General features: G+C 43.2%; 1 protein-coding gene across 1 annotated transcript in view; it reads left to right on the top strand.

Annotated features, from left to right (window-relative positions):
- LOC124777729 (UDP-glucosyltransferase 2-like) overlaps positions 1–16,281 on the top strand; it is a 43,761-nt gene extending 27,480 nt beyond the window's left edge. Inside the window, exons 5-7 of the mRNA XM_047253227.1 lie at positions 87–309; positions 11,012–11,231; positions 15,508–16,281. Of these exons, the coding sequence (XP_047109183.1) occupies positions 87–309; positions 11,012–11,231; positions 15,508–15,787 (723 nt within the window). The 3' untranslated portion in view covers positions 15,788–16,281. The remainder of the gene's footprint in view (positions 1–86; positions 310–11,011; positions 11,232–15,507) is intronic.
- The last annotated feature ends 649 nt before the right edge of the window (positions 16,282–16,930 follow it).

Below are 16,930 nucleotides of genomic sequence, written 5' to 3'. Positions count from 1 at the left end.
ATTCGTGCAGCAGCGCCTTCCCATCTCTCGGCATACAGGATATACTCACATGTGCGGCTGACAGTTTGTATGTGCATTGTCTTCAGGACATCAAGAAGTTCCTGGACGAGGCGGAAGACGGCGTGATCTACTTCAGCCTGGGCTCCAACGTACGCAGCAATGCGATGCCAGAGTGGAAGCGACAGGCGTTCATCGAAGCATTCCGGGAGCTGCCACAGAGGGTCCTCTGGAAGTGGGAAAACGACTCCCTTCCTGGTCAGCCAAACAACCTCATGGTCAACAAGTGGCTGCCGCAGCAGGACATACTAGGCACGTAGCTTGCTATATTTGCTGAAAAGGGACCTTACCCCCCCCCCCCCCCCCCCAGCGATTTGATTCATATTGACAGGGTGTTTGGACGTGATTAGGACTTCACCATATATAACCAAGAAGACGCAACTCTCAACTGTTTTCGAGAAAATCAAGTTTGGAAATTTTAGTCTTCATTATATATTTTGTATGACCGGTAACATCCAAGGAACCCACAACTGGGCGAGTAAGCTGTTAGTTTCATAAGTGCTGAGTCGTACGTTATTCTGACACGTCATTCCCACTTCTTCTGACAAAGTACGTGGTATGTCGCTAAACTGTGTGATGACTAAGAACCATTGTTGTTGTTGTTGTGGTCTTCAGTCCTGAGACTGGTTTGATGCAGCTCTCCATGCCACTCTATCCTGTGCAAGCTTTTTCATCTCCCAGTACCTACTGCAACCTACATCCTTCTGAATCTGCTTAGTGTATTCATCTCTTGGTCTCCCTCTACGATTTTTACCCTCCACGCTGCCCTCCAATACTAAATTGGTGATCCCTTGATGCCTCAGAACATGTCCTACCAACCGATCCCTTCTTCTGGTCAAGTTGTGCCACAAACTTCTCTTCTCCCAATCCTATTCAATACTTCCTCATTAGTTATGTGATCTACCCATCTAATCTTCAGCATTCTTCTGTAGCACCACATTTCGAAAGCTTCTATTCTCTTCTTGTCCAAACTATTTATCGTCCATGTTTCACTTCCATACATGGCTACACTCCATACGAATGCTTTCAGAAATGACTTCCTGACACTTAAATCAATACTGGATGTTAACAAATTTCTCTTCTTCAGAAACGCTTTCCTTGCCATTGCCAGCCTACATTTTATATCCTCTCTACTTCGACCATCATCAGTTATTTTGCTCCCCAAATAGCAAAACTCCTTTACTACTTTAAGTGCCTCATTTCCTAATCTAATTCCCTCAGCATCACCCGACTTAATTAGACTACATTCCATTATCCTTGTTTTGCTTTCGTTGATGTTCATCTTATATCCTCCTTTCAAGACACTGTCCATTCCATTCAACTGCTCTTCCAAGTCCTTTGCTGTCTCTGACAGAATTACAATGTCATCGGCGAACCTCAAAGTTTTTATTTCTTCTCCATGAATTTTAATACCTACCCCGAATTCTTCTTTTGTTTCCTTTACTGCTTGCTCAATATACAGATTGAACAGCATCGGGGAGAGGCTACAACCCTGTCTTACTCCCTTCCCAACCACTGCTTCCCTTTCATGTCCCTCGACTCTTATAACTGCCATCTGGTTTCTGTACAAATTGTAAATAGCCTTTCGCTCCCTGTATTTTACCCCTGCCACCTTCAGAATTTGAAAGAGAGTATTCCAGTCAACATTGTCAAAAGCTTTCTCTAAGTCTACAAATGCTAGAAACGTAGGTTTGCCTTTCCTTAATCTTTCTTCTAAGATAAGTCGTAAGGTCAGTATTGCCTCACGTGTTCCAGTGTTTCTACGGAATCCAAACTGATCTTCCCCGAGGTTGGCTTCTACTAGTTTTTCCATTCGTCTGTAAAGAATTCGTGTTAGTATTTTGCAGCTGTGACTTATTAAGCTGATAGTTCGGTAATTTTCACATCTGTCAACACCTGCTTTCTTTGGGATTGGAATTATTATATTCTTCTTGAAGTCTGAGGGTATTTCGCCTGTTTCATACATCTTGCTCACCAGATGGTAGAGTTTTGTCAGGACTGGCTCTCCCACGGCCGTCAGTAGTTCCAATGGAATATTGTCTACTCCGGGGGCCTTGTTTCGACTCAGGTCTTTCAGTGCTCTGTCAAACTCTTCACGCAGTATCATATCTCCCATTTCATCTTCATCTACATCCTCTTCCATTTCCTTAATATTGTCCTCAAGTACATCGCCCTTGTATAGGCCCTCTATATACTCCTTCCACCTTTCTGCTTTCCCTTCTTTGCTTAGAACTGGGTTTCCATCTGAGCTCTTAATATTCATACAAGTCGTTCTCTTATCTCCAAAGGTCTCTTTAATTTTCCTGTAGGCAGTATCTCTCTTACCCCTAGTGAGATAGGCCTCTGCATCCTTACATTTGTCCTCTAGCCATCCCTGCTTAGCCATTTTGCACTTCCTGTCGATCTCATTTTTGAGATGTTTGTATTCCTTTTTGCCTGTTTCACTTACTGCATTTTTATATTTTCTCCTTTCATCAATTAAATTCAATATTTCTTCTGTTACCCAAGGATTTCTACTAGCCCTCGTCTTTTTACCTACTTGATCCTCTGCTGCCTTCACTACTTCATCCCTCAAACCTACCCATTCTTCTTCTACTGTATTTATTTCCCCCATTCCTGTCAATTGCTCCCTTATGCTCTCCCTGAATCTCTGTACAACCTCTGGTTCTTTTAGTTTATCCAGGTCCCATCTCCTTAAATTCCCACCTTTTTGCAGTTTCTTCAGTTTTAATCTACAGGTCATAACCAATAGATTGTGGTCAGAGTCCACATCTGCCCCTGGAAATGTCTTACAATTTAAAACCTGGTTCCTAAATCTCTATCTTACCATTATATAATCTATCTGATACCTTTTAGTATCTCCAGGGTTCTTCCATGTATACAACCTTCTTTTATGATTCTTAAACCAAGTGTTAGTTATGATTATGTTGTGCTCTGTGCAAAATTCTACCAGGCGGCTTCCTCTTTCATTTCTGTCCCCCAATCCATATTCACCTACTATGTTTCCTTCTCTCCCTTTTCCTACACTCGAATTCCAGTCACCCATGACTATTAAATTTTCGTCTCCCTTCACAATCTGAATAATTTCTTTTATTTCATCATACATTTCTTCAATTTCTTCGTCATCTGCAGAGCTAGTTGGCATATAAACTTGTACCACTGTAGTAGGTGTGGGCTTCGTATCTATCTTGGCCACAATAATGCGTTCACTATGCTGTTTGTAGTAGCTTACCCGCATTCCTATTTTCCTATTCATTATTAAACCTACTCCTGCATTACCCCTATTTGATTTTGTGTTTATAACCCTGTAGTCACCTGACCAGAAGTCTTGTTCCTCCTGCCACCGAACTTCACTAATTCCCACTATATCTAACTTCAACCTATCCATTTCCCTTTTTAAATTTTCTAACCTACCTGCCCGATTAAGGGATCTGACATTCCACGCTCCGATCCGTAGAACGACAGTTTTCTTTCTCCTGATAACGACATCCTCTTGAGTAGTCCCTGCCCGGAGATCCGAATGGGGGACTATTTTACCTCCGGAATATTTTACCCAAGAGGACGCCATCATCATGTAATCATACAGTAAACCATTAACGAATGTAAACCATGTAAACCATGCCCTTGTAAAAATTCGGCGTTCATCACACGTTCGGTATGCCGCAATAATTATTGTTTTCCATCTTTCTTCAATCAGTATCATCCTGATTCGCGCAATGTCCATAGGTTACATATTACACTTGTCAGGAATGTACATAAAATAATATAAATGAAATGACGATACTTATTTGATAGAAAGTCTCGTGTATCATATTCTTTTTTTCCAATCTGCTTATGAAAAACAAAATTCTCCTTTTCAGGATAGATATAGTTTAAATAAAAAAAGAATCATTAAATATTGATAATTTTCACAGTCGTAATAAATCTGTTGTTAGAATTACGTGAGAATGGAAAAAAGTGTCATCAGCCAGATTCGATCCAGAGACCTCATTCTTATGAAGCTATGTGCTTAATTGGTTGGCTGCGAACTGGTTTTATATTTGTGAGTAGACAAAGTGTATAAACACTCCTAAAGTTTTCACACTCGATCTCAAAAACAGTTGAGAATTGCGTCTTCCTATTTACATATGCTGCAGTACTAGTCTAGCCTTGCTCATCCAGTGAATCTGAATCAAATCGGTGATTGGAAGTTTGTACAATCCCCTTCTGAGTCTGTCTTAGCCTAATAGTAACTTGATAGCCTTCTAGATTATGATGCGACTATTTTTCAGTAAATAAAATGTTTCTTTATTTACACTTTATCAGTTCTCACCCTATGTTCTTGTTTTTATTGACGTTGATAGCACTCTCAGTCTGCAGCACCTCAGTTGCAATGGTCCACAGTGCTCTTATTGACAATTCGAAGACGGTAAATCCAAAATTACTGCTGTTGTTACTCTTCACACAATTTTGGTCTCCTACGGACCACGTAAATAGCTACATCTGTTTTAACTTCCGGTTTTTCCAATAATTTTTCATTCGCGTCACAGATCTGTTGTTTGTGAACTTCTGAAAACTTTGCTCCAATTTCTCTTTTTGGTTTTCCCTGGAGATTGGAATCCAAAACGTTCTTTCGAAAGCTATCACTGTTGTGAATTCCATGTTCTACGGTCTTCACCTCTTTCAGATCTCATTTCTTGGAGCCACTTACATCCTGGATATTTTTGGCGGTGGGCGTGTTGAAAATCTCTCTTGCATGTGCTGTTGTTATTCACCCGTACCAGATGGCAGTAAAACATCAGTCTACGTTTACTCATCGTTAAATTTATTTCTTCAGTTTTCTTGTACAGCTCGTCATTCCTTCTGTTTCTGTGTTTATTGCTTTGTTTCATTAGTGAAACCCGAAATTATAGATGAGGGGGTGTAAGGCAAGAAGTCAGGGCCCATGTACCGTCATGTATGGTTTTCTGTTACCACTTTACTGACACAAATACCTCTGAAACAGGTAGGCCTTTGGCAATCACAATTTCAGTTACTTACAACCTAGACTGAGTAAGATATCAGATTTCAATAATAGGGCAATAAAAACAAGTAGGCCTTGATTAATAAGAGTTTCGCAAAGTTTTAAACATGGCAGCTTGGTTCAGTGACCGTTTCTAAATTAGAATTGAAACAATTGAGCCCTCGGTCACAATTATTTTTAGTCTTATTGACTAAGTTTCAACACTTCTAAGAGTACCTTTATCAGAATTGAAACAATTAAAATGGCCTATAACATAGTTACAAAATTATAGGAAAAGGTATTTTTATATAAAAAGTGTAAGTACTGTCTAACAGTAAAAGACAGAGGCAGTACTTACATGTCACATATAAAATAGTTAACAGGCCAGAAGGGCTTTAGTCACAAAATATATAAACAGTAATGCGTGAAAGCGAGCGACTATTGGCAGGTACGAACAGCCCATTGTGAGCGAGAGCGCATTTGTTTCAATTTTAATAAGAGTTTCAGCTAACCTTTATTATGAAACAACTCTCAATATAATTAAAAGGGAACAGGCAGGCTTCAATAATTGCAGCTTAAGTTGAGTAAAATTATCAAGTAGAAAACAGACAGGCTTTCAATAACAATAGCTTCATTTACGTAGAATTGCCGAATAGAAAACAGGCAGGCCTTCAATCAAATCAGCTTCAGTTAAGTAAAATTACCAAATACAAAACAGGCGGGCGTTCAATAAAAACAGCTTCAGTTAACTAGAATTACCAAAAAGAAAACAGAAGGCGTTCAATGTTGACAGCATCAGTTAACCAAAATTATCAAATGCAAAACAGGCAGGCCGTCAGTAATTACAGCTTCAGTTAAGTAAAATTACCAAACAGAAAACAGGCAGGCCTTCAATGATAATAGCTTCAGTTTAGTGAAATTACCAAATAGAATACAAGCAGGCTTCCTTTAATAACTGCTTCAGTTAAGTAAGACTACAAAGTACAAAACAGGAAGGCTTCCATGAGTAATTCCTTCATTAAGTTACCAAGAGTTTGAATTGCCTGCTCACACGGGATGCACCAGAAGGCTTATAGCAAGGAGCACAAGACTACACCAAATAGGAAGGCCAAGAAAGGTTACAACGAGAGGACCGAACTTCCAAGGCCCTTTTCGTTGGGTACAGACCGGCTAAACAAATATTAACACAGCAAGGTTAATAACGTGAAAGCAACAACTAGCCAGTTTGTATACCCGTGTCACTGCAAGATACCACTTCTAGGACGACGATGAAATGCCCGAAAGAAAACTAGGCTGCCAAACCAAATTACATAGCCTCAGCAATTGCAAATTTTGAGACCCAGGCACCTCCTAATCCAATATAATTAACAGAGCGATGACGTCTGCAATGCCCGAAGGTATCCCGAAACCGGCACCCGGCCATATTTAAGATATCCTGTTAACAAACAACCCAGGCCAGTATCGACCCAGGAAAAGCACACAACAGCCACAATTCAAGGAACCAACTAGTGGCGACACAGAGCAGCTAAGAAATCGCAGTGATCCCAACAGACCTTTAGGTAGCAATAAGAAAATAACAGTTAAGACCTCAAAATCCAAGGCACTTATCTGGTGTTCGAAGCCGTTTGGCAGGAAGGTCGGCCAAAACCCAACCATCTAGGTACTGCAACACAATGGGGTGGGGAGGAGGGGGGGGGGGGGGTTCCGCCACAGCATAGAAAAAACTCGTCTCATCGTTCCGGCTCTAGAAACACCAGCGGCTGACACAGTTTAAGATATCCTGTTAACAAACAACCAAGGCCAGTATCGACTGAGGAAAAGCACACAACAGCCACAATTCAAGGAACGAACTAGTGGTGACACAGAGCAGCTAAGAAATCGCAGTGATCCCAACAGACCTTTAGGTAGCAATAAGAAAATAACAGTTAAGACCTCAAAATCCAAGGTACTTATCTGGTGTTCGAAGCCGTTTGGCAGGAAGGTCGGCCAAAACCCAACCATCTAGGTACTGCAACACAATGGGGTGGGGAGGAGGGGGGGGGGGGGGGTTCCGCCACAGCATAGAAAAAACTCGTCTCATCGTTCCGGCTCTAGAAACACCAGCGGCTGACACAGTTTAAGATATCCTGTTAACAAACAACCAAGGCCAGTATCGACTGAGGAAAAGCACACAACAGCCACAATTCAAGGAACGAACTAGTGGTGACACAGAGCAGCTAAGAAATCGCAGTGATCCCAACAGACCTTTAGGTAGCAATAAGAAAATAACAGTTAAGACCTCAAAATCCAAGGTACTTATCTGGTGTTCGAAGCCGTTTGGCAGGAAGGTCGGCCAAAACCCAACCATCTAGGTACTGCAACACAATGGGGTGGGGAGGAGGGGGGGGGGGTTCCGCCACAGCATAGAAAAAACTCGTCTCATCGTTCCGGCTCTGGAAACACCAGCGGCTGACACAGTTTAAGATATCCTGTTAACAAACAACCAAGGCCAGTATCGACTGAGGAAAAGTACACAACAGCCACAATTCAAGGAACCAACTAGTAGTGAAACAGATCAGCTAAGAAATCGCAGTGATCCCAACAGACCTTTAGGTATCAATAAGAAAATAACAGTTAAGACCTAAAAATCCAAAAGTTAACTGAAGTTCACGAATCGAAGCTGAAGCCTGGCGGCTCCAAAGAGGGCCCAGAATTCAGAACACCGAAACTGGCTTCAACTGTCTCATTAGTGTGTGACGTCCCACAGCTGGCTGGCCAGGCTATGCGCGAAGACGGCACTCCAAGTCAGCCACGGATTCAAATTGGACCGCAAATACGCCCAGCAATCACTCGCCAGACTCCGTGCCCAAGGCGCTGAAGCCAGTGCCCGCCATACTCGCCGGGCGGACCTCTCACACCGTACTCCTCCCTCCGTTACCACGCCACAACAACCCATTCCCCATCAACAACCTCGAGCAAACATCTTAGTGGCCTCAAACAAGAGGAACATCACACGACAGATTGAGCAAGTGTCGTCAGGAATTCGCAAGGCGGCGCCAGAAACCCCGCCACGGCTCAGTTAGCCTCGATATTTTCATTTTCTATTCTTATCTTTCTTTTCCATGTTTTTTATTCACCCTGTGTTATTTAAATTATACTGTTATAAATAGTTTATTTTATTTTCATTTATGCATTTTTTACAGATAACATCGTTAGGGCGTTCAGGCTTTCTCTTATTTCTTAACTATTGGCGCCCGAGAGTGTAGCAAGAGGCGGTGCTCGTCCTCTTCTGGAATCTGATTTGAGTACAGATTTTTTTTATTCATCTAAGGATTCTGGCGAACTGCTAGCAGTCTGCGACTCTAGAAAATTGCAGATTTTACATTGCGCAGAGCGAGGGGAAATGTTGCGACATTAGGAATACCTATACAGGGTGTTACAAAAAGGTACGGCCAAACCTTCAGGAAACATTCCTCACACACAAATAAAGAAAAGATGTTATGTGGACATGTGTCCGGAAACGCTTACTTTCCATGTTAGAGCTCATTTTATTACTTCTCTTCAAATCACAGTAATCATGGAATGGAAACACACAGCAACAGAACGTACCAGCGTGACTTCAAACACTTTGTTACAGGAAATGTTCAAAATGTCCTCCGTTAGCGAGGATACATGCATCCACCCTCCGTCGCATGGAATCCATGATGCGCTGATGCAGCCCTGGAGAATGGCCTATTGTATCACAGCCGTCCACAATACGAGCACGAAGAGTCTCTACATTTGGTACCGGGGTTGCGTAGACAAGAGCTTTCAAATGGTTCAAATGGCTCTGAGCGCTATGGGACTCAACTGCTGAGGTCATTAGTCCCCTAGAACTTAGAACTAGTTAAACCTAACTAACCTAAGGACATCACAAACATCTATGCCCGAGGCAGGATTCGAACCTGCGACCGTAGCGGTCTTGCGGTTCCAGACTGCAGCGCCTTTAACCGCACGGCCACTTCGGCCGGCTAGACAAGAGCTTTCAAATGCCCCCATAAATGAAAGTCAAGAGGGTTGAGGTCAGGAGAGCGTGGAGGCCATGGAATTGTTCCGCCTCTACCAATCCATCGGTCACCGAATCTGTTGTTGAGAAGCGTACGAACGCTTCGACTGAAATCTGCAGGAGCTCCATCGTACATGAACCACATGCTGTGTCGTACTTGTAAAGGCACATGTTCTAGCAGCACAGGTAGAGTATCCCGTATGAAATCATGATAACGTCATCAATTGAGCGTAGGTGGACGAAACTAAAATGAGCTCTAACATGGAAATTAAGCGTTTCCGGACACATGTCCACATAACATCTTTTCTTTCTGTGTGTGTGAGGAATGTTTCCTGAAAGTTTGGCCGTACGTTTTTGTAACACCCTGTATATAAAGGGCAGTCAAATGAAAACGAGACAGATGAAAAAATTAAGTAAATCGTTTATTATTTCAAAAGTCATCGCCATAACTGCTAATGCATTTGTCGCAGTGTGAGACAAGATGGTCAGTGCCTTCATGGAAAAATGTTTGCAGTTGCCTGCGAAACCATATTGTGCCCCGGCGCCCATTTCTTCGTCCAAAGCTAATCGACGGCCACGAATGTTTTTGTCCAGGGTTCCAAAAATATGGAAATCGCATTGTGAGAAATCGGGACTATATGGAGGATGTATAAGGGCTTCCCAGCGAAATTTCTGCAGCATAGTCGAACCAACAGACACGCCAGCTCCGGTAAAGTCATCATGACCATTTTCTTCGACTGCAAGACCCCGCTGCTGATTGACTTTCTGGAACACGGCTCCACAACTAATGCACGGTGGTACTTGGACAGTTTGAAAAAACTGAAGCGCGCCATCGAGTCCAAACGCGTAGGAGTGTTGACGGGCGGCATTTTTCTCTTCCTGGACAGTTCAAATGGTTCAAATGGCTCTGAGCACTATGGGACTTAACTACTGTGGTCATCAGTCCCCTAGAACTTAGAACTACTTAAACCTAACTAACCTAAGTACATCACACACATCCATGCCCGAGGCAGGATTCGAACCTGCGACCGTAGCAGTCGCGTGGTTCCTGGACAGTGTCCGTCCACATGTTGCCAAGGCTGTTTCGGTTACATTGTGGAAGTTTCGCTGGGAAGCCCTTACCCATCGTCCACGTCGCGATCTCTGCCCACTCGAGCTCTGTAGATAGACATTCATGGCCGTCCATTTGCTTCGGACGAAGAGGTGCACGCCCGGGTATAATCATGTGTCTGTTGACAACCACAAACATTTTTCATGAAGGCATTGAGCTTTACTTACTTTTTACCATCTGTCTCATTTTCATTTGACTGACCCTTGTATTTTCAGTTTGTTTGGTTGTCACACTATTTACGGGAAATTAAGATGGTTACTCGATGCGGCGGCGGTTCCGACACTTATCTATAGTCAGGGTGAAAGGTGAATCTTTACAGAACCGCGCAGTTACGGAGCCCTAATCCTTTCTCTGTCGTTTCCTCGAACAGCATTTACCAAGCTACAGAAAGCGACCGGCCCAAGTCATTGGCGCGCGGTCCAACTGCCGCTACAACGTAGACATGGCAGCGCTTTAAGTGACCGTCCTCGTTCCACGATTAGCATATGGGTGCCCGTCCCCTTGCTGCACAGTGGAATCACAACAGTAGTTTAATGTTTGTCGACTAGCTGAAGACACTGAGATGACAAAAGTCACGGGATAGCGATATGCACAAATACAGATGGCGGTAGTATCGTGTACACAAAGTACAAAAGGGCAGTGCATTGGCGGAGCTGTCATTTGTACTCAGATCATTGATGTGAAAAGGTTTCGGACGTGATTATCACCGCACGACGGGAATTAACAGACTTCCAACGTTGAATGGTAGTTGGTGCTAGACGCATGGGACATTAAATCTCGGAAATCGTTATGGAATTTTCAGACTTGTAATAACGTTTTGGTTGTTTTGTTGTTACAGCCCATCCAAACGTGCGGCTCTTCATAACGCAAGGCGGCCTGCAGAGTCTCAATGAAGCCACGTACCACGCCGTGCCGCTGCTCGTCATCCCGTTCTTCTCCGACCAGGCGCACAACGCCGCCAAAATACAGCAGGCGGGAATAGGAGTCTGGCTGGAGTACAGTGACGTCACCAAGGACACCCTGCTGAGGGATTTGCGGAGCGTCCTGCACGACTCCAAGTAAGTCAACGTTTACGTGTTTTTCTCATACTTGACGACCTATTGGATTATTACAATCAAATGGTCTTAAGCTTCATGACTTAAAAAGCAGTATTAAAACTCAGATCGGATCAGTAGGTCCTACGAACTCAAGTGCAGTATTGATGGTTTGAAGCCTGTGAGACCCGGATATCACTTGTCTGTGAAAACGTGAGTATAAAATAATACATTCAAATACAGGTTGTAGCTCATCAGGTTTAGAGCTCTTTGTTACATTCTTGCTGTTTGCAGAGGAAAACACTCTATCTCATCATCATCAGTTGGCTTCCGAATGTTTTATGTGACAACTCTTAAAGCTTTTTAGATAATACAAACTTTATCAACGATCTACGTCTTTACCATTCATGTCAAGATACTTTTTTCTCGGCATAGTCACCCTGGCGACGAACACATTTCCGTCAGCGGCCAGTTTGTTGTTACCATCACTGTAGAATGTTTGACATTGCTGACGGAGCCACAACCTCACGTCCGCTTGCACCGCAGCATCACTGTAGAAGTGAAGTCCTCGAAGGCGTTCTTTAAGTTTTGAGAACGCTCCGAGCTCTGAGATACACGTTGAGTTTAGTACCCCCGTTTCCTTCATTACGAGTACGAGCAACCCAACGTCGCACATAACTGATTTCCATACAATCATCGCCGTACACAGCTTTCATTCCTCAATGGATTGCTATTGGAAGCACGTTTTCTGCGGTTAGAAAAAAAATTGCTCTGAGCACTATGGGACTTAACATCTATGGTCATCAGTCCCCTAGAACTTAGAACTACTTAAACCTAACTAACCTAAGGACATCACACAACACCCAGTCATCCCGAGGCAGAGAGAATCCCTGACCCCGCCGGGAATCGAACCCGGGAACCCGGGCGTGGGAAGCGAGAACGCTACCACACGACCACGAGCTGCGGACAAACACTCTATCTGATCTATGCTCCATGTAATACTAAAACACTCGTAATCAACGTATTTAGCTGCGTTTATGAGCTTGTCGATACAGAAAACAACACATGTTCCCTGACGAACGTGCATGTGACATTTTTATGTGTTATCCTTGTTCCAAATAACATACTATTTGTTGATTCACAGACAGAAAACGCTCTACATTTCGAATAAATTGGCAATTTCAACTCTTTCTTCGTCGAGGATTTTTCTCTCCACTCCAATATCTGGAATATCAGCATCACGTAAAAGGGGATGCCAGCCAGCTGTTTGTAACCTTGTATTACTTTTCGACGGAGTGCGAACCAGACCTCAGTTCGCACTACGAGAGTGTTGCTACTTAAATTGCCCTCTTAGTCCCAACAAAATGGCCCATATCTCAACAAGTATTTGGATCTGAACATATACCACGCAATCCATCTTTTATACATAAACTAGTTAGACTTACGTCACAGTGTGTTGCAGATATTTAATCGTGTGAAAGAAAGAAACAAAATGGTCAATTTTAGTGGTCGATGATATGGAGCATTTATTAGAAAAATGATTTTTAAAATTCATATCATTCATGACGTTCCTTACTGAAATGGTCATACTGGAAAATGTATGCTTTTGCCTTCTTGTACCAAAGAGAATGGCCTGCAAAATATGTTGTGAAAGACTAAATCCAAATCACGACTGAACATTTTTCGCGATGCACACATACTGCATCAAAGTCTTGTTGAGTGATACGAGAAACGTTAGTATGAGTAGAGATCGGGTCATAATCCATTTCTACACTTTTTCTCACTTCCATCAAAGAACATAGTGGAGAAAATTAGGCAATATAATTCACACTGAGTTCAACGTGCGCAAATTGCTACTAAAAATGGCGCTTAAATAGTACTGAAGGTGAAAGTGATAACCGCGCGTAGTAGCCGCGCGGTCTGAGGCGCCATGTCACGGACTGCGGACCCTCCCGCCGGAGGTTCGAGTTCTCCCTCGGCTCGGGCATGTGTGTGTGTGTGTGTGTGTGTGCGTGTGTGTGTGTGTGTGTGTGTGTGTTGTTCTTAGCATAAGTCAGTATAAATTAGTTTATGTAGTGTGTATGACTAGGGACCGATGACCTCCGCAGTTTGATCCCTTAGGAATTCACACGCAGTTGAACAGTTGAAAGTGATACCTTTGTAATTACCAGTATGGAATATGCCTGCAAACATTTGTTTCTGAAAAATACTGCAGAAGACTGAGGATTAGCGCCCCGAGCAGCGGTTGGCAACCGGAAGTAATGCTCTGGAATTCCATTTCATTTCATAGCAGGACCACATTGGATGTTATTCGTGGCAGCCTTACAGCACAGCCGTATGTCGACGATATTCTATGCCACGTTTTGTTGCCCTTACATTTCAAAAGGATAATACCCTCTCGCACACGGCGAGTGTTTCTTTTGTTTGTCTTCGCGTTTACCAAACCCTACCTCGGCCTACAAGCCGGATCTCTCCCCAGTTCAGAGTCTTTGGAGCATTATGGGAAGAGCCTTCTAACCAGCTCAGTATTATGACTATCTAACGTGCCAACCGGACATAATCTGGCGCAATATCCCTCACGAAGATATCCATAGACTCTGTCAATCAATGCTAAGCCGAATAACAGCTTCCATAAGGGCAGAGGTGGGCCAACGCGTCATCGACTTGCTCAATTTATGAAACTCTTTCTCTTGAATAAATCATCCAATTTTTCTGTAATTCTAATCATTTGTTTGTCTGTATATGCACGTCACATCTAAAGATTTATGTCCTATTCGGATAATTCCGTTGTGGTGCATCTATCTCTGAGAAGGTTCACACACATTTATTCCACGTATGTATAAGACAACTTTGAAAATACCAATGGTATGCTATAAGTTCTACTAGGAAACACACAAAGAGCATCTCTTGGGCTTTCACAAGATCTTTATTTACTGACTGCCATGTGCATTTAAGAACATTGTATAACTCGTAATGGTTCAAATGGTTCCAAGCACTATGGGACTTAACGTCTGAGGTCATCAGTCCCCTATACTTAAAACTACTTAAACCTAACTAACCTAAGGACATCACATACATCCATGCCCGAGGCAGGATTCGAACCTGCGACCGCAACAGCAGCGCGCCTCCGGACTGAAGCGCGTAGAACAGCTCGGCCACAGGGGCCGGCAACTCTTAATGGCTGCGTAAACACAAGCAACGAGTCAAATGCAAGGATACTATAAGCCAATCACTGCGAAATGATATTCGAAATGAGACGTCACACTCATTGATCAGAATACATGGCAAAGATTAAACTGGAGTGAGATGTTACTGCGAAAACTATAAACTCCACTAATAAAACTGAAAACTAAATCAGGACGACTTCAGTTGAACACATCGTTATCTGCTCGATTTCATTTATGCCCCGATAGTTACATATTTGAACTTAATGGAACAATCGAAATGTCCAGTTGCATGCTGCCATACTCACTCGTTGTTGGCAATATCGGCTCGTTCGAATACCCACAGAAGAATGTCGTTCCACCTGCTGCCCCGCGCTGACAGAATTATGTTTGTCACGTCATCCCATTGACTTACAAAAACTAGGTGCCTTCCCACACAATCGATGCCAGCCGCACCGTCTTTTTATGCAAGTCACGTCTTTTCACGCAAGTCAGAGGTCCTGCACTTTCCATCAAGATGAACTCCTGCTTAGGACAAAATCTACTAGAGAATGAAAAAGAGATGTATATATATATATGTGTGTGTGTGTGTGTGTGTGTGTGTGTGTGTGTGTGTGTGTGTGTGTGTGTGTGTGTGTGTGTGTGTGTGTGTGAGTGAGTAAGAAAGAGAGAGAGACCATGCAGTGGTTCACAAAATTTTAAATCACTGTCGCATTTCTTGTATGTTACAGGACACAATTTTGTTTATATTGTTTGTATCTGTAACGATGAAAAGTTGCGGAAGAGAACAGGTACCGTTCATAGGTAACAACATATACTTCTGAAGTTTCAGAGAACAAGCATGTAAACAAATGTATGTGTAAAGTTATATTCCAAACCTGAATTTCTGAAGTGGTTTACACACTGACCTTCAGCCCGAAGTCTTCTTCCAAAAAGAAAAGAAAACACGCGCACGTTCACACAGGCAACCGTACCTCACGCATGCATGACCTCTCTCTCTCTACATGACCTCTCTCTGTCTGGCCACTATTGCCATTCTAGCTATAATTTGACGAATTTCCTGTTTCTGCATTTCTCTTATTGCGTTACTGTACTTACGTGTAAGGCCCAATGATGTAGCGTTCTTTTATTTGTAGGTACAAGGACAACATGAGGACATTGTCGTCGATATTCCGCGAGCACAAGGCGGAGTCTATGGAGCGTGCCGTGTGGTGGCTGGAGTACGTGATACGTCACAAGGGGGCCCCGCACTTGCGCAGTGCCGCCCTCGATCTGCACTGGTGGCAGCGGCTACTGCTCGACGTCATCGCATTCGTTCTACTAGTCGCCGCCATCGCAGCCTATGTACTGTATCTGTCTGCTCAGGCGATCGTCCAGTTCCTCGCAGGACGTAGAGTGAAAGTCAAAGCCGAGTAGACGCTCAGTTACGTAGTAAAGCACGACTGTGATACTGAGTCAGAATCTGTATATGAAAACGTCTGTGATGTGAAAATGTGGCAGCACCTTGCTGCATGTAGGTATGGAGAAAGATGTTGAGAAATGTTTCGTTACTTTGGAATTGACGAAAAGCGTGTCTGTGATACATGTGCACCTTTACTTGTACAAAAAATACTCTGCTGAGAGACTTTTCACAGAACTCAGAAAGGTAATGCGGTAATTTCTGCAACGAATAATGAGGGACGAAATTAAAAACTCTGTGAATACCATGAAACTATTTAGACTCTTGAAAACAGCAGCGAAAAGCTGCTATGAATTTCGTTGTAATCTCCGTTAGCAAATAAGAATTTTATAAAATTTATAGCTAGTATGAGACGATTATGTCAGTAGATTTTATAAATTTGTTGGAAACAGTATTATAAATAATGAAAAGTATTACAATTGCATTAACAATGTGAGGTTGTAATGTGCTTGTTTTTAGTAGTATGACATAAACGTCTTCTGTAACTGAAAGTGCTTATCATTTTATTCGTGAGTTCTGTCTAGTCCTGTTTCCCCATATTCAATAATAGTTTTGCCTTCATTATGTTTCGCCAAAGTGCCATATCTTCCTTGTTTTAATTCTATCAATTCCAGTAAATGCTGTAGTAACTTCTTACTGTTCCGAGCGGGAAGGAGAACCGGTCCCCGGCACGAATCCGCCCGGCGGATTTGTGTCGACGTCCGGTGAGCCGGCCAGTCTGTGGATGGTTTTTAGGCGGTTTTCCATCTGCCTCGGCAAATGCGGGCTGATTCCCCTTATTCCGCCTCAGCTACACCATGTCGGCGATTGCTGCGCAAACAAGTTCTCCACGTACGCGTACACCACTATTACTCTAGCACGCAAACATAAGGGTTACACTCGTCTGCTGTGAGACGTTCCCTGGGGGTCCACCGGGGGCCGAACCGCACAATAACCCTGGCTTCGGTGTGGGGCGGCGGAGCGGTGAAGTGGACTGCGGCAGTCGACGTGGGCTTGTGGACCACTGCGGCTGCGGCGGGGAAGGAGTCTCTCCGTAGTTTCTAGGTCCCCAGTTAACATAACATACCATAACATAACTTCTTACTGCATCACTGTATTGT

Source organism: Schistocerca piceifrons, chromosome 2 (assembly GCF_021461385.2).
Source record: "Schistocerca piceifrons isolate TAMUIC-IGC-003096 chromosome 2, iqSchPice1.1, whole genome shotgun sequence".
NCBI lineage: Eukaryota > Metazoa > Arthropoda > Insecta > Orthoptera > Acrididae > Schistocerca > Schistocerca piceifrons.
This window is presented reverse-complemented; position numbering and strand designations above follow the sequence as displayed.